Source organism: Triturus cristatus, chromosome 8 (assembly GCF_964204655.1).
Source record: "Triturus cristatus chromosome 8, aTriCri1.1, whole genome shotgun sequence".
Lineage (NCBI taxonomy): Eukaryota > Metazoa > Chordata > Amphibia > Caudata > Salamandridae > Triturus > Triturus cristatus.
In genome coordinates this window covers 71,733,067-71,754,564 of record NC_140591.1, presented here as the reverse complement: position 1 = coordinate 71,754,564, position 21,498 = coordinate 71,733,067, and the positions used below count along the sequence as shown (strand labels likewise).

Below are 21,498 nucleotides of genomic sequence, written 5' to 3'. Positions count from 1 at the left end.
ACACGGTACCCAGAGGCAATACCTCTGAGGACCATAACAGCACCTGTTGTGGCTAGGGCCCTGATGGGAATCTTTACCCGAGTGGGTTTTCCCAAGGAGGTTGTGTCCGACAGGGGGACCAACTTCATGTCAGCGTATATGCGGGCAATGTGGAAGGAGTGTGGAGTGACCTACCGGTTCACGACTCCTTACCACCCCCAGACAAATGGTCTGGTGGAAAGGTTTAACAAAACCTTAAAAGGCATGATCAGAAGTCTGCCTGAAAGCCTGCGGAGGAAATGGGACGTCCTCCTACCCTGTTTACTCTTTTCATACAGGGAAGTGCCACAGAAGGGAGTGGGCTTCAGCCCCTTCGAGCTTCTGTATGGGCACCCTGTACGTGGACCTCTTAACCTGGTGAGAGACGGATGGGAAAGAACTCCCAGAAAGCTCCCCCAGGATGTGGTGAGCTACATGCTGGCCTTCCGGAGCCAAATGGCTAAGTTGTGGAAGCAAGCTTCTGACAACTTGGAAGCCAGCCAAGCAGTGATGAAGGCGTGGTATGACCACAACGCTCACCCGGTGGAGTTGGAGCCTGGCCAGAAGGTGTGGGTGATCGAACCAGGAGAGCTTAGTGCCCTCCAGGATCGCTGGTCAGGACCCTTTGAGGTGTTGGAAAAGAAGGGTAAGGCTACCTACTTGGTGGACCTGAAGACCCCTCGTCAGCCCCTGCGGGTGCTGCATGCCAACCGCCTCAAACCCCACCACGAGAGGCCCGAAGTCATCTTGATGATGGTGACTGACGGAGGAGAGGACGTGGAAAGCGAGCCTCTCCCTGATCTGTTTGCGTCTCAAGAGAAGGATGGGTCGGTGGAGGGAGTGATTCTCTCCCCATCTCTAACTCCTGAACAGCAGGAGGACTGTCGCCAGGTCCTGGGGCAGTACTCCTCGTTGTTCTCCCTTGTCCCGGGTAGGACTCACCTGTGCGTCCATGACGTGGACACAGGAGACAGCCCACCTGTGAAGTCCAAGATCTACCGGATGTCAGACAAGGTGAAGGCCAGCATTCATAGTGAAGTCACTAAGATGCTGGAGCTAGGAGTGATTGAACCTTCTAGCAGCCCCTGGTCTAGTCCGGTGGTGTTAGTACCGAAAGCTGCACCACCGGGTGCCCAACCAGAACTGAGGTTCTGTGTGGACTACCGGGGACTGAATTCAGTGACAAAAACTGATGCTCATCCGATCCCTAGGGCGGATGAATTGATTGACCGGCTGGGAGCTGCCCAATATCTAAGTACCTTTGACCTTACTTCAGGGTACTGGCAGATCTCGTTGACTGATGGAGCAAGGGAAAGGTCAGCCTTCTCCACGCCCAATGGCCACTACCAGTTCTGTGTGATGCCCTTTGGGCTCAAGAACGCACCTGCCACGTTTCAGCGCCTGGTAAACCAGATCCTCACCGGAATGGAGAGTTTCTCTGCTGCTTATCTGGATGACATAGCCGTCTTCAGTAACAGCTGGGAGGATCACTTGCGTCACCTGCAAGCTGTTCTCCAGGCCCTGAGACAAGCTGGATTGACGATCAAGGCCAGCAAGTGCCAGATCGGGCAGGGGTCGGTAGTGTACCTTGGGCACTTGGTGGGTAGGGGAGCGGTGCAACCCCTCCAGGCGAAGATCGAGGCCATCATGGCCTGGGAACCCCCCAAGACACAGACTGAGGTCCGAGCATTTTTGGGCCTCACGGGATACTACCGCCGCTTCGTGAAGGGGTACGGTACCATCGTAGCCCCCCTCACGGAGCTCACGTCCAAGAAACAACCTCGACGGGTAGTCTGGACGGAGGCTTGTCAGCAAGCCTTTGAGAGATTGAAGAAAGCCATGTGCGAGGCCCCGGTCTTAAGGGCCCCAGACTTTTCCAAGGAGTTCATTGTCCAGACAGATGCATCAGAACATGGCATTGGGGCAGTGTTATCGCAACTCAACGAAGAGGGTCTGGATCAACCCGTGGTCTTCCTATCCCGGAGACTACTTCCCAGGGAACAGAAGTGGAGTGCAATAGAGCGTGAAGCCTTTGCAGTGGTATGGGCTCTGAAGAAGTTGCGGCCATACCTGTTTGGCTCGCACTTCCTAGTTCAGACCGACCACAGACCCCTTCGTTGGCTGATGCAAATGAAGGGGGAGAATCCCAAGTTGTTGAGGTGGTCTATTTCCCTACAGGGGATGGACTTTCAGGTGGAACATCGGCCTGGAGTGGACCACGCCAATGCAGACGGTCTCTCAAGGTATTTCCGCCTTAGTGATGAGAACTCCCAAGGGGTTGGGTAGCTCTCCCCACTTTCAGCTGGGGGGGACGCGTGTTAGACCTGTCAGCCCTTTGGGTGGTCCCTCCTCATCATTATTTATTTTGTCCCACTTTTGCCTCAAACCCTGTTTGAATTTTTCCTTTTTGGGAACCACCAGACTTTTTCGTGTTGCTGCAGATTCAGGGAGCCATTTTACCTACCCCTGAAACTTCTGTCTGAGGGCCTGGAGCACAAAATGGTGGCCACCTGTGACATCACCAGCATCCACGGGAACCTACCAGCACCTTCCAGAACATTCCAGAAGATTCCAGAACTCTGTGACCGTTGGAGGCGGTTTAGAATGTTGGGAGGTTAAGACAGAGTGTTGGCAGTTGGAGCTGGCAGTTGGCACCTGACTGGTGAAGAGAGAGGAGCACAACAGTGAAGGAGGAAGGAGTGAAGCAGCAGGGGTGGAAACTTGTGCCTGGAGTGGGGTCCATAAACCCACCCTTGATACTTGTCCCTACTGATGGATCCCAGCCTATAGCCCTGTGTGGGAAGAAGACAGAAGAAACTTATCCTAAGGACCTGGACAGCAGGAACAGGCCTTAGAACCAAGAAAGCAGCAAGATCCTGACCTGGAAACTGGTTTCCCTGGAGTCCGGCGTCGAGTAGCCTGAGACCTGGAGCCCGAGGTGGAGAAGCGGCGCTGACTGAAGTAGCAGACGTCGTACCCGGAGCCGCCTGAGGTCGTGAGAGGGCGCCGACGGAGGTCGTGAGGAATACCAGAGGTCGAGGAGGGAGTGAACCGAGGTCGAGCGAGCGGCGTCATCGGAGGAGTGAAGTCCGCCCTCCGGAGTCGTCGGAGACCGAGGTAGAGGAGCACCGGAGGTCGGGAGTGAGGATCGCACTCCGGAGTCGCCCGGAACCTGTGTGGAGGAGCACCGGAGGTCGGGGGTGAGGATCGCACCCCGGAGTCGCCGGAAGTCGACATCGAGGCCAGGCCGGCTGACGTCATCGGAGCCGAGAGCGCCATCGGACCGGAGCCGCCCGAAGTCGACATCGTGAAGAGACTGCCCGACGCCGTCGAATCGGAGGTCGAGATCGAACCGAGGCCACCGACATCGGACCGGAACCGCCTACCGGCGTCGACAAAGAACTGACATTGTGCCGAGGCCGCCGAGACCGAACCGGAACCGCCTCACGGCGTCGACACGACTCCAGCGGCGTCGGAACATCAGAAAAAGGGCAGTAAGTGGAGTAGAGGGCGCCTAAGGCCCTGTGGAGACCTGAGAGACTGCTCTAAGGGGCTAGGGAGGTGCTGAAACCAACCTGACTGTGCCTGGGGTGAACTGGGACTAACCTAGAGAGGTTGTGTGGAGAGAGAAAGCCAGGGCACTGGTATTCCCCCCTTTGATCTACCTCAGCTTAGGCCTCAGCCTTGTCCCAGCCAGGGAGTAGCCCCCCCCCCCCCTCAAGCCTTCCACAACCCTACAAGCTGTGCCTGGGCCAAATCAGCCCTTAAGAATTGAAGTGTCATCTGATTACATGAGTGTTGCTGTATACTTTTAATTATTTATTGGGGATACTGTATTTATTGAGTTTTTACCTATTTATTGCTGCACTATATTTATAGGTCCACAGGACTTGTTGGTGTACAATATTTATTGGTACAGTATTTATTGCCTCAAAGTATTTAATTGTCTGTATATATTGCACTTGTATTTATGCCCTGTTATTTATGATCACCCCTATTTATTTCATCAAACAGCCAATATTTATTTGACCTGCACTAATTGAAACTTGTATATTGTGATTGACCTATTTATTTTTCCAATCAGCAACTAAGAGAAAAAGATAAAGAAGAATATTTTCATAATTTTTACGGTGTAGAGTCGTTTTTGGAACGGATGCACGCATGGTTATTGTATGGGTATATTGTATGCTTAGCACTGCGCCTGTTTCCTGACCACTCGAGCCAAGCTACCACAGTGTGTTCGGGGAGTCCACCACCACCCTGCGGAGTGGGAGTGGGCTGTTTCCAACAACGAGAGACCTTGTTTTCCTGGTAGATCCAGTAACTGGAGTCAGCAGCCCCCTCGGGCAACGAAAGTGTGCGGTATTAACACTTACTGTATTCCCTTGTGCAGCAATGCCACAGTTTTACCAGGGACAAATTCTCTAGGTAATAAAAAAAGACATTGTGCTGATAAAAAAAGCCTCCAAGATCATCTGCGGCGTACCCCAGGGATCCTCCTTCAGCCCGACACTGTTCAACATTTACATGGCCCCGCTCGCACACGTCGCCCGACAACACGACCTTAACATAATCTCCTACGCCGACGACACTCAACTGATCCTCTCCCTCAGCAAGGACCCCATCACCGCCAAAGCCAACCTCCACGAAGGAATGAAGACCGTCGCCGACTGAATGAAGATCAGCCGTCTGAAGCTGAACTCGGACAAGATGGAGGTCCTCATCCTCGGCTCCAACCCTTCAGCCTGGGATGACTCCTGGTGGCCGAGAGCACTGCGGGCAGCCCAGACACCCACCGACCACGCACGCAACCTGGGAATCATCCTCGACTCAACGCTCTCAATGACCAAGCAAGTCAACGCCGTCTCCTCCTCCTGCTTCAACACCCTGCGCATGCTCCGCAAGATCTACAGATGGATCCCAACAGATACAAGAAGAACAGTTACCCAGGCCCTCGTCAGCAGCAGACTCGACTACGGAAACGCCCTCTACGCGGGAGCCCCGACCAAGCTCATCAAACGACTACAACGCATCCAAAACGCCTCGGCGCGACTGATCCTCGACGAACCACGACACGGCCACATCACCCCCCACTTGAGAAACCTGCACTGGCTCCCCGTCAACAAGAGGATATCCTTCAAGCTCCTCATCCACGCACACAAGGCACTCCACAAGACCGGCCCAGCCTACCTCAACAGACGTCTCTCCTTCTACATCCCTAACCGCCAGCTACGCTCCGCCGACCTCTCACTAGCCACCGTCCCGCGCATCTGAAGAATTACCACCGGCGGGAGATCCTTCTCCCACCTCCCCGACAAAACATGGAACACCCTCCCGCTGAGCCTACGACAGACCCAAGACCTGCTGACCTTCAGGAGAACACTCAAGACCTGGCTGTTCGATCAGTAGCGGCCCCCCCCCAGCGCCTTGAGACCCTCGCGGGTATGTAGTGCGCTTTACAAATGATTGATTGACTGATTGATAAAAGACTGACATTATGGGGTAACATGCAGTAATCGAGTCGATAAAAGACTGTCATTATGCGGTAATCGTGTCGATAAAAGACTGACATTATAGGGTAACATGTGGTAATTGTGTGGTTAAAAGACTGACATTATGGGGTAACATGCGGTAATCGTGCTGATAAAAGACTGACATTATGAGGTAACATGCGGTAATCGTGCCGATAAAAGACAGGTATTTTGGGGTAACATGCGGTAATCGTGCTGATAAAAGACTGTCATTATGGGGTAACATGCGGTAATCGTGCCGATAAAAGACTGACATTATGGGGTAACATGCGGTAATCCTGTCGATAAAAGACTGACAATATGAGGTAACATGCGGTAATTGTGTCGATAAAAGACTGACATTTTGAGGGAACATGCGGTAATCGTGCCGATAAAATACAGACATTTTGGGGTAACATGCAGTAATCGTGTTGATAAAAGTCTGACATTATGGGGTAACATGCGGTAATCGTGCTGATAAAAGACTGTCATTATGGGGTAATATGCAGTAATCGTGCGGATAAAAGACTGACATTATGAGGTAACATGCGGTAATCCTGTTGATAAAAGACTGACATTATGAGGTAACATGCGGTAATCGTGCGGACCACTGATGTGTACATCATTCATTGGTGATGAACTTGTGATCAGCCGATACCTCTTTATCGGTGGCTTGAAACGGGCCACTAATGTTCCACAGTGCACTACATGCTGCATAAAAAACCTCAGCCAAAGGCAAAACTGCAGATACAAGTCCTCCGTACATTTGCCAGCGGCACAGGAGAGCTCTGAACAAAGTAAACTTGCAGAGAAAAATGCTCTGCACATGTCCAGCCTGGCAGAGTCCAAGTAGACTTACAAGTATCTCACTCTCTGGCGAAAAGTGACCTCGCAATGAGCAGAGCAGAACACTGTCCAGGCGAAGGCGAGGCATCACTGAGGGTGAAAAGGAGAAACTGTGCAAAACTTTGCTTTAGAAAGAAAACTTTGCACACCCCTAGCTAGTATTCAATGAAATTAAACAAAGGGGAGAGGATGTGACGTAACAAACAGCTGCCGACTTGGAACAGAGAACCGGGTTCGAGTCTCGGCGTGGGCTCAACATCCTGTGATTCTGGGCAAATCACCTAATCTCCCCGCGCCTACAAACTATGAACGTGTCCTTGTGTGACGTAACTGATGCTCAAGTAAAGCGCTGCAATACCTTCGGGTCGAGTTCTCTATATATGAAATTGCACACAATAAAGAAGTGAAATAAAAGTCACTGTTTGGCGTTTTACCTGGTTACAGTAGGTTTGTATTTCAGGTGTAGCTTTCTGCTCGTCTGAGAACCCTCCTGGCATATGAAACATGGCTGCGAATCTCGTCTCGGGCGGCGGGCCGAAGAGGTGCGCGGAAGTAGAGCAGGGAAGGCGCAGCTAGGAGAGACGGCTGGAGGTGCTGGGGTGTGGAAGGCGCAGCTAGGAGAGACGGCTGGGTGCTGGGGTGTGGAAGGCGCAGCTCTTATATTCCTGGACCGAACCCTTCCCTGCGCATTCCGGGCCTGGCACTCTCCCGGGGAGCTGTCCCCTCACGTTCCGACCTGCTGTCTGCTTTCTGGTGTCACTGGCTCCACCAGACCCCCAGGCACAGACCCACCTTTCTCGAAGGATTCCATCCAGGGAGTCAACCGGATTAACCTTTCAAGGGAGAGGCGTTCTTGCTCAATTCTGCTTTCCTAGAGGTTAGAGTTGCAACATTTGCCCCCCCCCCCCCCCACCCCCTGGGCAGTGTATGTTGATCATCACAACCCCACCAGAGGCCAAAAACAGCATTAGTCAGAGCTCTGAACCAGAACAAAAATGTTGTGGTTGTCGGCTTCGCTCCAAGCACCCTCTGAATCTGAGGAGAAAGGATGGATGGGGCCCCTGTAAACCCACAGCCGCCATTTTAGCAAGATATCATGGTGTAACCGCCATCTCAGCAAGCATGACGAGCACGCATGCGCTCGGAAGCCTTTTTGTTGACATGAGTGAGACACAGAGTGGGGCTGTGAGTTTGGAGGGGCACCCCATGTTCACTCTCCCTTAAGCGAGCATGAGTACTTTCCCCTCGCTGGGCTGTAGAGGGCTGACCGTGACGCAGCGTCACCGATTCTAGCAAGCAGGATGGGCCTTCGTACTTGTTGCTTTCTAGCGAGAGGGCCAGACGACATCTCTCAGCTTTTTAATTTTGCCAGACGACAACCCTCTCACCCAACTGTAGGCTGAGATTGATACATTTCAAATTCCTACACCGTCTATACCGCACCCCCGCACAACTATTCAAAATGGGACTCACCGAAGATGCACGTTGTCCGATATTCGCATCATCCCAGGCCACCTTTATACATCTGGCAGGGGATGTGTGAGGGTGGCAGAATACTTGGAGGGTGTCCTTTCAACTATACAGGCCCTAACTGGCCACTACGTGCCCGCAACCCCCTGGTGTCCCTCCTGGGTTACGTCAAAAATGCCCTGGCTTGCGATCACCGACTCATCGCCATGCCAAACATCTTATCCGACTCCTGGATGGGAGTTTGGGGGGGACGGCCATGCTTATTTTATCTTGGCATGGCCTTTGATACTGTGTCTCATGCCATCTTCCTCAGACGGTTATCATCTCTGGGTCTGGAAGAAACATCCTTGACCTCTTTAACATCTTCTCTAAAGGATCACACTTTTCAAGCCTTTTCTGCAAAAGCTAGATCTGAAACGCTGGCCGTAACCTCTGGTGTCCCTCGGGGTTCTGTGCTAAGGCCTCTGCTATTATCTACGTCCGCCCTTTCGCAGACGTAGTGGAGTGTTGTAATTTGACCCTTTTTGCTTACCCAGATGATACCCAGAGCATCTTTTCTTTGTCATCTGCGAAAGGATCCTGGACCATTCTGATCTTAACCTAGGCTTGAGTCGGGTGGCCACTTGGATGAGTGCTTACTCTCTCAAGCTTAACGGCGATAAGATGGAGGTCATGGTCCTGGGCAAGCGCACACAACTCTGGGGCCCCCAACACATGCCGAAATCCTTAGGACCTCCTCCTAACCTGTCCCCCAAGGTTAAGAACTTAGGTTTTGTTCTCAATTAAAAACTATTGATTAAACCTCCGGTGACTAAGGTTACTTCCACCTGTTTCACTGTAGTGAATGATGTGGAAGACCATCTGGATGAGTCCCCAATCAGGCCAAAGGACCATGATTCAAGCCCTAATCTTGTCTAAGATTGGATTATGGTAATATTTTATATTCGGGAATAGACCAGGCTTCCATCAGGCGTCTGCACATGGTCCAGAATTCAGCGGCCAGACTGGTGCGTCGACTCCCTAAGCACCCTTCAGTCTCACATCTCTTCCTTGAGCTGCATTGGCTTACATTCGCCAAACAATTTCAATTTAAGGCCCTTTATGTTATGTTTAAGGCCAAAGCTAGAATAGGTCCACGCCTCTAGTAATACCATGTATCCCTACACGTACTTTGAAATATTGAAACCTGGCCCTTTGCACTGTTCCCAAATTTTATTTGGCCCAGATGGGAGGACGCACGTTTGCTCCATTGGGCCTGAGGCTGCGGAACTCCCTTCCCAAATCCCTTCGGGGCCGCACTTCTCTGCTCGCTTTTTGCGAAGGTCTGAGGACATGGCTATATTAAGTCGTCAATCTGTTTTTTTGCCATGTTTAGCGCCGGGGAACCCTTTTTGGGTAGCTGCGCGCTTTATAAGATTATAAAATAAATACATGCTCCTCCTACTAGCTAAGCGGAGTTTGGCTATACACTGGTGCCGGCGTCCTGCCCCCTCCACAACCACCTGGCTCAAGACACAATATATTGTCAGGACATTAACAACATTTTGGGAATTGATGCCCGTACAATCACGCCCCAAATATATTTGGGAACCGTTCCTCAATTACCTGCGCCACAGGGATTGCACCTTACATTTGTCCCCAGATACTAGCCCCAGAGATAGTCTACACCCCTGACTGCAATGAGGGATCCTGGGAACTCACCACAGCTGACACAGTAGTATGCCTGGCCACCTTGCTTTCATCCTCTCTGTCACCCTGGAGGGTTACATATATGATCCATGGAGGATGGACGCGGTCTGTTGTTGATGCTGGATTGGGCGAATGTGGAGGGGATATTCTCCCTGGTTGACATCGTATCATGAGCCTGTGTGACGCCGTGCTCCCCTACTGATCACTTCCCCCTTCCCTCCTTTCTCCCTCCCTTCATAACTGTCATCGTTGTATTGCGTTTGTTTAAAGCTAAATGTCAAAAAAACCATAGTGTAAACTTTTTGACTTGTGTGGCAGTCACCTGACTGGGCCCTTCGCCCATTCTTGTGGTACATGAATGGCACGTTTGTAAGCTTGACTACTGGCTTCCGTTTTGTGTGTTACAAAATCCAGTGGCACCTAAGATGGAGGGCAAGAGTCGAGACAGCCAATGTGAATTGGGAGACTCTTTCAGAAATTTTAGGAGAAGAGACAGTGGGTCGCTTTGAAGTCAGGGAGTGTCCCCAAGCCCCTCCCTGATCCCTTGTTCTCTGGGAGGCCCCAAGCCCCTCCCTGATCCCTTGTTCTCTGAGGAGGCCCCAAGCCCCTCCCTGATCCCTTGTTCGTTGGGGAGGCCCCAAGCCCCTCCCTGATCCTTTGTTCTCTGGGGAGGCCCCAAACCCCTCCCTGATCCTTTGTTCTCTTGTTCGCTGGGGAGGCCCCAAGCCCCTCCCTGATCCTTTGTTCTCTGGGGAGGCCCCAAGCCCCTCCCTGATCCTTTGTTCTCTGGGGAGGCCCCAAGCCCCTCCCTGATCCTTTGTTCTCTGGGGAGGCCCCAAGCCCCTCCCTGATCCTTTGTTCTCTGGGGAGGCCACTACCCACGGGTTAGCTGGGATCTGAGTGGGGCAGTTCGCATATCTTCTGCATATCTTATGTTGACCTTCTCCTGGGAGGAGACTCCCGCTCCGCCCCACCTCCCGGCTCAAACCCTGGACCAGTCTGCATGGAATTCAGAATCTTCAAAACAAGTCACAGAACTGAACTACTGGAATACAAAAAGTCTGTCTGCAACTTGGATATAACCATGGGACGAACACCTCCAGCCAGTGGGCCAAGATTTCCAGACCAGAAGCCTGGGATTCCACACAACTGCAGACTGGGAGAATCCTTAGAGCGCTAAGGTTGGGGTAACAACTTCCAACTCCTGTTGCCAGGTTTGGACCAGTAATGCAAGGAAACTCAACAAGACTGCAGGAGAAGCGGCCTGGACCCTTCTTCGAGGTCGAGCTAACCGGTTATTAGTAGCGGTGCTGGAGATGCTCTTGCACCAGGAAGAAACAGCTGTGAAGGCGAGGAGACGTAAGGGATCCCAGCTAGATGGGTTGACACCACCGGTAGGGTATTGGTAGAAATCTGCACCGCTCTGTCCTGGGTGAGGCTCAGAGTCCCAGACATGTCCCCGGCACAGGGAAGTGCACCGCCATCTCAACAGAATGAGATCTGAAGAACCATTAGTACACGCAAGCACATCAACTCGGTTGGAGCAGATCCAACACCCAACACTTGGTGGTCTTGCTGAATACACACCATCGGAGCGGCTTGCCCCCGCTAAGAGCGACACCCGCAAGCACACAGAGCCTCCAATAAGCCAAATGGACTCTGCCAAGCAGGTACAGTGACACTGAACCCAGGCAAGAGGGGGAGAATGGAAGGCTACTATTGGGCCTAATGAGTCACTGTAAAGAGAAATTAAGCAACTGGAGCTACTTCTATTGCCCAAAAGATTCCCCGCTACAAGGAAAAAAGGTCACAGACACGTTTTACTGCCTGAAAATATCCACATGAACATCGTGGGTACTTTTAATATTAGAACAACATTAGTACCTGTAAGAGTTTCCTTCTGTGAATTATGCCAGTGTTTTGCCAGTTCTGTGAATAGCAATCAAGCACTTTTCTTTTTATAAACCAAAGTAATGGCTGGACAATGATTTGTTAACTTCTGTTTGATACTTATGGATGTCTGAGTCTCTAGCGCCACATCACTTCCCTGAGTAAGTCTTGGACTGCTCGACTTCGCTACCGTGACAGTAGACTGCTAAAGGGGTGTCCTTGGTGATCAGTTTTGGGTAAAATAATAGGATTCAGCCCTAAGACACCAGGTGAAATGACACCGATTCCCATGGACTGAGCCCAGTAACGCCTGACGGCTCCGGGACTCCTGAAGAAGTAGTCCCACAAAAGTCTTCTAGGGGCAGGTGGAGGAGATCTTGGTGGTAAGGCACTTCAGCGTTATTACCTCGTCTTGCTTTCGCCCCGCATTTTAGATTCTGACTCCCACCCCAGCAAACATGACCATCATGCATGTGCGCCGAAGCCTTTTCCTTGACTTGCGTGAGACCCAGAGTGAGGCTCTGAGGTCGGAGGGGCACGCCAAGTGGAGTCTATTGAAGGCTTACCCAGGCAAGTCCTCAGGCCTCCAGGCAAGCCCATCTATCAAAAGTGGATTTACACAGGGAATCGGTTAAAGAGATGTGTTGCTCTCCCTAATGGAGACTGGCACAAGGACTCTAGCTGAGGACCGCCACACTGGAGAGTTCCTTTGCACTAAGGATATTTCTTAGTTTTTGCCTGTAAGACAAAGTCATTTCTCACCATAAGGTCTTGCATGAAACTGAGAAATTCCAGGACATGTCCTATGGACTATCTTGTATACAACTATGAATCTAATCCTGAATTAGCACATCAGGTCAGCCTTGTGCATGACGCAGATGTTGAACAGTGACTGATACCCTACAGAAGGAGAGTTCTCGTGGACGCGTTACTTGCATCACTGTTGTCTCCCGTAGGTATCAGTGCTAAACCTGGCCTGGTGGGATTTGGGTAACTGTAGATTTTCTGTATGGATGGGAAGACACCTTAATTCACTGTATGGGCAACCATTGTGCCCATGTGAAGCATGGGATTGATCAAGTAGGCGGATGTGTGTGCCCGATGTCTGCTTCGGCCTGAATGTTCTGGTGAGGATGGGTCACTTGGAGTTAGAGGTAGAATACCAAGGCAAAGGATGCTCTTGTGAGGCTGCCGCTGTCAGCACAGATAAGTGAAAAAAAAAGTATAATAAACGCGCTCTGCTACCCTGAGGTGTCTAGGTGCGCAAGCTTCCAAAACTGGGCACTACCAGGTATGAGGCCAAGGGATATAGGCTCTTAGAGATTAAAAAGCCATGTTTTTAGTTTTTTCCTAAAGCAGAGAAGGTGAGGAATAAAGGGAGGCTGTTCCAGAGACGGGAGGTGCTGCCAGTGAAACTTCTCCCGCCCCATTTTACTTTTTTTACTCTGGGAACAACGATATTACAAGCTGTTTCTGAGCGAAGGGATCGTGGTGGAAGATACCATTGAAACCACAGCTTAAAAACTTGTTGGGCCTTCTCCATGGAGAGCCCTGAAAGCAATGCATAGGGCCTTAAACTGTATACGCTTCTCAATAGGTAACCAATGGAGAAGCGGAAGGGCAGCTGAGACTGATTCTCATTTGGGTATGCCTAAAAACAGGCGAGCAGCTGAGTTCTGTAGGATCTGCAGCTTATTTAGACTTTTTTTTCTTACACTTACAAAACGAGCATTTGCGTAGTCAATCTTCGACAGTATCAAGGCAGAGACTACTGTTTTTTTCCGGACCTTGAATGAAAGGAAAGATTTTCCATCAGAGTTTTATCGTAAAAAAGGAGGCAGACGTGATAGTATTCACATGCCCTTTGAAGGTTAACTGGTTATCAAACATAACTCCAAGACTTTTTACCTTTGTGACTGGCGGCGGAATTGTCCAAGTTCAGGTGGCCACCAGACTTGGGACCAGAAGGAAGTGTCCTTCCCAAAGAGCATCACCTCAGTCTTGCCTGAGTTCAGCTTTAAGCAATTTAGGGCCATCCATTTTCCAATCTCTTGCATCCAGTTGTAAAAGCGCTTTGCAGTCTCTGAGATATTAGATGATACGGACATCACTAGTTGTGTGTCGTCTGCATAGGTAACTGCTGTGAACCCAAATGATCTAATTAGCTTGGCCAAAGGGGCCACGTAGACGTTAAAAAGAGTCGGACTTAGAGACGAACCCTGGGGGACGCCGCAGGGGAGAGAGAAGGGTGGGGATTTGAAATTATCAGCTGCAACTAGCTGCATTCTGTCTGACATAAATGATTTGACTAAAGCAAGGGCTTTATACTTTACCCCAATATCCTCCAGTCTCTTCAGCAGGATTTGGTGGTTTACGGTGTCAAATGCCGCTGAGAGATCCAGTAGGCCCAGCACTGCACTGCCCCCTACACCCAGTGTCCATCTAATCTGTTCTGAGGCACTTATAAAAGCCAATTCAGTGCTATGACGGTACCTAAATCTGAATTGGCAAGGATCTAAATGACTCTGGTCCTCGATGAAAGCTGTGATCTGTGAGTTAAGAGCTTTCTCAATTATTTTCACTGGAAGGGGCAATCTGGAAATATGACGATAATTCCCCAGATCTAGAGGATTTAGGTTGGCTTTTTTGATTAAAGGCAGAATATGCACTATCTTCCTGATGCTAGGGAATTTTCCTGACCTAACCCTAAGATTAAAAATATCTGTATGGTAGTCTGAGATAGTGCCAGCCACTATATGCATGGTTTGTGGTGGGCATGGATCCTGTGGAGAGCCTGGTTTAGTTTGCAGGAGGATGGTTTTAATTTGGTCCTGGGAAAGTTCAGTAAAAGAGGTTAAATGGGATTAACATTCGTAATTTTTTTTTTTGCAAATCTGTTTTTATTGCTTTTTTTCAAAAGGTATAGTGAATAAAGAATACATGGTTCGGCAGGATACATTACACACAGAAGTATATAAACACATGCGAGTCACTGATCCGTGTCTGGCCTAGCCAGCTAGACATCCCCACAGTCAAGAAATGTACCAATTGCAACCTGCCCGGGAGTCGGGTGCATGTGCCTCAGCAGTTCCAGTGTCGTCTCTTAAAGAGGGGCAGCAGCCACCACATACCAGCCCCTAGCCATACATGCCAGTGTGAGCCACCCAAGCAACTTAGACATTGAGAACAAATAAATCACAAACAGGTCAAAAAGAGAAACTCAGAACAGTGGCAGCTTGAATAGTTGTACACAGAGTGTTCCACCCCCCTTGTCTCACCCACGACCCCCCCCCCCCTCCTGTCATCCCCGGGACCGCCCCCCCCCAACCCCAAGAATGCCGTCGTCTCCCTGTGGCCGCAGGCGCCCCTATCTACGGGTCAGAAGCATCAGGGGCTATGCTATCTCATCTACGGGGCAGCGGATCGCACGCTGTCACCCGCGCAGGCAGTTCCAGCTATCCCCTCGTGGTCCGTGTGTCCCTCCCCGTCTAAACGCCGGAGCTCAGCATGTAGTTGATCCCAGCGGTCCGCCATAGGTTCCCTCCGCAGTCCCAGGGTCTCCTCCCTGCGGATGGCCGTCCCCTCCGCCCTAGCCCACGCCTGGAATGAGGAGCTCCATGCCCATGTGTGTGGTGAGTCGTGTGCCTTCCACCTCCTGGTAATGAGGCGCTTTGCAACTACGAGCCCCAGGTCCATGAATCGGGACGTGGTGTAAAATGTGCTCGGGCCAGTCAAATGGGATGGTGCGGCCCACACTCCCCTGCAGCAGCCTATTGACATCTCTCCAGTAGGCGCTCAACCCAGGGCAGCTCCACAGCATGTGCAAGAACCCCGCCCCCAGCTCGCCGCACCTCGGGCAGAGTGCGTCATTGCAGCGAAAGTACCTGTTAATCAATTCAGGTGTGAGGTAGGCCCTGTGTACTATGAACAGCTGGATTTGGTGGAACCGCATATTTCTGGGGACACGCACCGGGCCTTTAAGGACCCTCTCCCACTCCTTATCCGCGAATGGCCGCCCCAGGTCCCGCTCCCACTTGACGCGGAGTGGGCCCAGATCAACCGCCGTGTGCTCCCGCAACGAAGCCGCGAACCAGCGGACCAGGTGCCCGGCCCTCCCCATGACGTGCAGGTATTGCACGGTCAGATGCTGGCGGGGCTCCGTAGTCATGTTCCCCCATTTAGAGGTCAACCTCGCCAGGAGCGAGCGGTGTGTAATAAACCCGCCGAGCGGGAGCCCGTCCTCCGACACCAAGGTCTCATACGGTATTAGCTCTCCGTCCCTGTATAGGTCCCCCAGCGTGTGCATGTCAGCCTCCCGCCAGCCCGCCAGTGCAGGGGCCGCAAGTACCCCACCGCCTCCGGGGGAGCCCTCCAGGGGTATTGCCGGCGCGTATGGAACAACCGCGCGAGTGAGGTACAGAGCCCTCCGAAAGCACCTATGTGCCACAGCTAATAGGAGCGGCAGCGGCCCCGTGACCGCAGCTAGGGGGTGAAAGAGTCCGGTCACACGTTCCAGCGAGTAGGGCGCCTCCGTCGTGGCTGTGTCGTCCCTGCCTCTATCAGCCAACCATCGTGCTACCCATTGCAGCTGGGCGGCCAGGTAGTAGTGCTCAAAACAAGGAGCTGCCAGCCCACCCCTGTCCGTTGGCAGATACAGTTTTGCGAGCGCAAGCCTGTGCCTCGCGGTTCCCCAAACAAAATCTCACAACATCCTAGTGAGTGTACCGAAAAAGGCGGTGGGGACATAAGTCGGTAGGTTAACGAAGAAGTACAGGAGGTGGGGGAGTATGACCATTTTGGCGAATGCCACCCTGCCCGTGGTCGTCAGAGGGAGCGTGCTCCAAAAGCGCACCTGCGACCTGAGCGCCATAACCGCCCTTCCCAGGTTGCCATCAAATAAGTCAGTCGGGCCGCAGTATATTTGCAGCCCCAGGTACCGAAAGGTGCCCTCCCGCCATTGAACCGGCGTGCCGTTCAGGTGGTAGCCCGGGTCCTCCGTCCCTACGCTAAAAGCGTAGAGGCAAGATTTGCCTGCATTTACACGGAGCCCCAAGATGGTGGCAAAGGTCTGCAACAACTGGGCCAACTGTTCCGGGATGCGCCCCACATCCTTGACGTATACCAGCAGGTCATCGGCATAGAGCGACACCTGATGAACAGCATCTCCCAGCGGTATACCATCTCCCCGGGTCGTCCGCATGGCCACCGCCAGGGGCTCCATCGCCAGGGCGAACAGCATCGGGGAGAGAGGGCATCCCTGCCGGGTGCCCCGGCCCACCGGCACCGCCTCCGAGACATAGGGGCCCAGCCTGACACGGACCGTGGGGTTCCTGTAGAGCAGGTCGACCATCCTGAGGAATTCCCCGTCCAATCCGTACTGCAACAATACCGTGGACAAGTAGCCCCATTCCAGGCAATCGAACGCCTTCTCCAAATCAAGGAGAAGGCACCCCGCTTTGGGCCACCCGTGCACGGCCTCGCCGGCCACCCGGAAGTATCTCCGAAGGTTCAATGACGTGGACCTCGCAGGGACAAACCCGTTTTGGTCCGGATGTACCAGATGAGGGACCACTGGCGCCAGCCGGTCCGCCAGTGCCTTTGCTAGGATTTTGTAATCCACGTTGAGCATTGCCAGGGGTCGGTAGGAGCTCAGGGATGTGCGGTCACGATCCGGCTTAGGCAGGGAAGCCAGGAACACCTCCTGCATGGAGGGGGGAAGCGACCCGTCCTCTAGCGCCTTGTTGTAGAGCGCTCGCAGCAGTGGCACCAGAGACTCGCGGTATGCCTTGTAGTACTCCGCGGGTAGTCCGTCCGGCCCCGGCGTTTTTCCCGACCCCATGGACTGTATCGCCTCCCCGATTTCCTCCAGGGAGAGGGGCCCACTGAGCGCTGCGTTATGGTCTCTGGAGGCCACGGGTAAGTGGACGGAAGCCATAAACTCCCCAAGGAGGTGCCGGGGACCCGCCCCCTTGGCCGTGTACAGTCGCCTGTAGTGATCCATGAAGGCCCGGTGTATTTCACGCTGCGTGTACACCACCACCCCGTCTTCCGTGCGGATCGCCCCGACCGGGTCCCGACGATCCTCCTGGCGGATTAACCAGGCCAGCAGTCGGCCCGCCCTGTCCGCTCTAGCATGTGTTCTGGCTGTATGCTCCGCATAATTGTGGCAACGGAGCCGCTCCAGGAGCGCCGCGTGTTTCCCACGGAGATCCTCCAGGCTACGGGAATGCCTACCCCCTCCTTCACCCTCCCTCTCATACTGCAAGAGCTCGTCCTCAAGACGCGCCAGAGAGTCGGAAAGGGTCTTACGTATGTTCCACTGGGCCCCCAGGCAGTGCCCTCGAACGGCCACCTTATGGGCGTCCCATTCCACCAAGGCGCTACCTGCCTTCCCCTCATTGGCGTCAAAGTATTCCAGCACAGCCGTGCCAAGAGAGGAGCGGAACTCCGGGTCCTCCAACGCGCTCGGCTGAAGTCGCCAGGTAGGCACCGGCGGGCGATCCGCCACCCAGCCAATCCTAAACCACAAAGGGTTATGGTCGGAGTGCGTCCGCCCCAGGTACTCCGACTGCTCGATAAGCGGGAGCAGGGACCGGGAGCCCACAATCCTATCCAACCGTACGTGCAGGTCATGAACTGCTGAATGGTAAGAGTATACCCTGTCCTGTGGGTGCAGTATGCGCCACAAGTCCTGCAGTGACCAGTGCGTGAGCCAGTCTCCCAGTGCCCGGGCGCCGGACTCTGCCACCGTGGCGCGGAGGGGAGGAAAGGATCTATCTAACTGGACATCCAACACCAGGTTGAAATCTCCTCCTAACATCCAGGGGAGCCCAGCATAAGGATGCAGAAGCTGCGTCAAGTGCACTAAAAAGGAGGCCTGATCTATGTTAGGCGCATATAGCGAGCCCAGCAACATCTCCTGCCCATTCAGCTTCCCTCGCACTAGCGTGTATCTGCCTTCCCTATCCACCACCACCTCTTTGCAATCGAAGGGGACGCCTGCCCGCACCCAGATCAGCGTGCCCCGCGCGTGCGCCGAGTAAGCAGTGCCATAAGTCCGTCCCCTCCAACGCCTGGAGAGTCTGCCCAGCTCCGTCTGGGTCATATGCGTCTGCTGTAGGAGGGCAATCCCAATGGAATACCGCTGTAGGTAGGAAAAGATGGAGTACCGCTTGGACGGCGTGTGCATGCCCCGTATGTTCCAGGTAACAATGTTGGTGTGCGCCATTGCGTAGCCAGTCGAGCAAGCCGGGCCGGGGGCAAAGCGTCCGCGCCAGGGGAGGGAGGTGGGCCGCAGTCCGGGGGGAGCATGTTAATGCGCTGCCATACAAACAGTGTAACTACCATGAACAATTTAACAAATGGGGCGTATTCCCAACGGGGCATCCGTCCAAACTTCTGAGATGCTAAGTAAGATTAGGCTATGGCGGGGTGGTGCCTGATGGGGTTCGTGTGGGTGCAACTACGCGTTGGTACCTGTTCCCTTCCCCTGTCGCCGCTGATAGAAGGAGGGGCAGTATCATGGCAAGGACCAAACGGCCGCGCAGGCCCAGCGCAAGGCGCGACGGGGGGGGGGGGCCCGCAGCCGCGACATCCAGAGGGGCGCGCCGTATGCCACCCGCCCCCACAAGGCCAGCTGCTCCCAGCGCGAGTCCCTTTCCCCCCCCAAACGGGTCCTAGGGTCCCAGGGCCACCCAACGCGGCGCCACTGCAAGCACGCGGCCCCATGGGATTAACATTCGTTATTGATGGTTTGGGAGTCGTTATGATCATCCAAAGGATTAGAATAAAAAAGATTACAGACAGACTTAACTCTATCTTGAAAAAAGAAGGCCAGTGAAATACAAAAAGTTTGATCCATTCCCTGAAACCCCTTTTCGGGAGGTTTAGATCGCTGTTTGACAGTTACAAAAAGTTCTTTTGTAGAGTTTTTGGCTGCTTCTATCTTCTGAGTGAAGTATTTGGATTTTTCTTTAAAAATCAAATTTTTATAGGAGGCTAAAATAAGCTTATAACTAATTTTTCCTGAGTCCTCATAATGATGCCTCCATTTTCTTTCCTGCCTGCGACATGCCTTTTTAAGCAGTCTTAGGCTTTCTGTGAACCAAGGTTCAGAGGGGATGTCCCGGTTTCTCCTACGGGGTTTGATCGGTGCAATTGTATCTGCGGCGCTCTCCAGTCAACCCTAAGATAGGTTAGCTGCTTTGTCGGGATCAGTTTTTAAGCAAGGCCGTGTTTCTGATAAGATAGCTTCTAGTCTATCTCCTTTATCAGATGCCAGTTACGTGAGAGCCTTGCTGGATCCATTTTGTTCTGAGGTGTCTTCAAATAGGCTACATTAATATTAAACATAACTGCTCTATGATCCAACCATAGCAAGGGTAGGACTGTTGGTGTGGATAAGTGCGGGCAGTCAGAAAAGATCCCATCAAGAAGGGGACCTGCCTGATGCGTTAGTTCATTTACCTGTTGTTCCATCCCGAGACTAAGCAGCATGTCTGTGAGACATGCCGCGTCCGTGTTCACAGAGTTTTCTAGGTGCATATTAAAATCACCTAAGTGAATTTCCTATAGGGGCTCGGCCTCTGCCACGGAAGAACCTGGATCGCACAAGAGCTCGGATGGTGCACACGGTCCATCCTGAGCCACTAGTGGGTGATTCCACTGGGGTAGGTGACATGGGTGGGGAACCTCATGCAATGGATGCCTACAATATCCCAGTAATGACTACTATTATTTTAGATCAAGGGCCAGCATAATATCAGGAGTGGGGTCCATAATGCCAAGAATACTCAGAATGCCACAAAAAAGCTGTATTACATCAGTCTGGGCAAGCATGCCCACAGACCGGCAAGAGTGGCCTCCATTATACCAGTGCTGGTCCCAATAATGCCAGAGATGACGTTTGTAAGCTCAGAGGGGTCGAGAGGGGAGGCAATTTAAAAACCATAGATGGAGATGCAAAAGCAAATAATTTGCTGTATGATGTGTATTCGCGCGGGCTGATCAGTGCTGTTTTTTTATCTGCATTTTATTCATACATTTAAGTTGTTGTTGATAATGGATTTTTGTTTTGTGTTCTTTTGTGGTTCCATGTGCTACCGAACAAAGATCAATGATTGATTGATTGATTGATTGAATGGCAGCTATGCAAGGATGTGCCTTTAAAGCCTATATCCACCCATGCTGCCATTTATGAGATGAGCAATTGCCCTCAACATCTCTTGGCCATTGCATTTTAAAAGTGAGATGGAAGAACCTGCACTAATTTATTTTATTTTTAGGTCTTAGGAAGCCAAAAGATATCTTGTGTTCAACCCGTAGATTCGCCACTTTTAGACATTGGCTTTTTTGGGTCAGCTCTTCAGCCAGTGTGAATCACATCCTGAACGGCTTGAATAGAAATGTAGGAGATGCATTGCTTCCACATTAGAAGCAGCTGGCAGTGACTATTTGGTGAACCCAGAAGCCATCATATTGGGGATGCTCGTCCTTTTGTTTTCCCCTCATGGCTACTAGCCCCTTTACATAGTCCTAAATTGAAAAAGAGGTAACCCAGTCACCCAAGGACCTGGGCTAGACAATTAATAAACTATAAAATGGTCCCGCCGGGGGTAGTGTAGCCCTTGACTACCACAGCAATGGTGTTATATTAGGGAAAGAGGAAAAACTACATACATTAGTAAATTTCTGTTTAGTGCATTTATTTATACATTTCTCATTTATGAATGTATTGTTCAATTCCCACAGTCTAATGTAGTACTTATACAAGGTGTTCCTAAAAAGTGACGGTGGAGTGATGGTGATATATATATATATATAGTGAATAAAAAGTGCATTTGTGCTATGTACAGCATATATACATGTGACTGATAGGGACAGTAGAATGTTTTGAATTCCACATCCGTGAAACGAGTGTTGACATCCACCATCAACATTCTTTAAAACCAAGTACACATATGTTATCTGTCAACATGAGCATTTAGAGCGGGTCATCATCAGGACGAAAATTATCTAAAATGGAGACACCTAAAAGTAAGAAAGGCTTATATCAATATATTTAAAAACTGGAATG

General features: G+C 51.9%; 1 protein-coding gene across 2 annotated transcripts in view; it reads right to left on the bottom strand.

Annotated features, from left to right (window-relative positions):
* Positions 1–21,498, bottom strand: part of LOC146801355 (stefin-C-like) — a 117,024-nt gene that overhangs the window by 25,456 nt on the left and 70,070 nt on the right. The window contains exon 1 of one of the 2 annotated variants that reach the window (XM_085621016.1): positions 6,809–7,201. The exons of the other annotated variant lie outside the window; for it this stretch is intronic. Within the exon in view, the coding sequence (XP_085477142.1) occupies positions 6,809–6,880 (72 nt within the window). The 5' untranslated portion in view covers positions 6,881–7,201. Of the gene's footprint in view, positions 1–6,808; positions 7,202–21,498 lie in introns of those variants that run through there. 2 annotated transcript variants of the gene reach the window in all.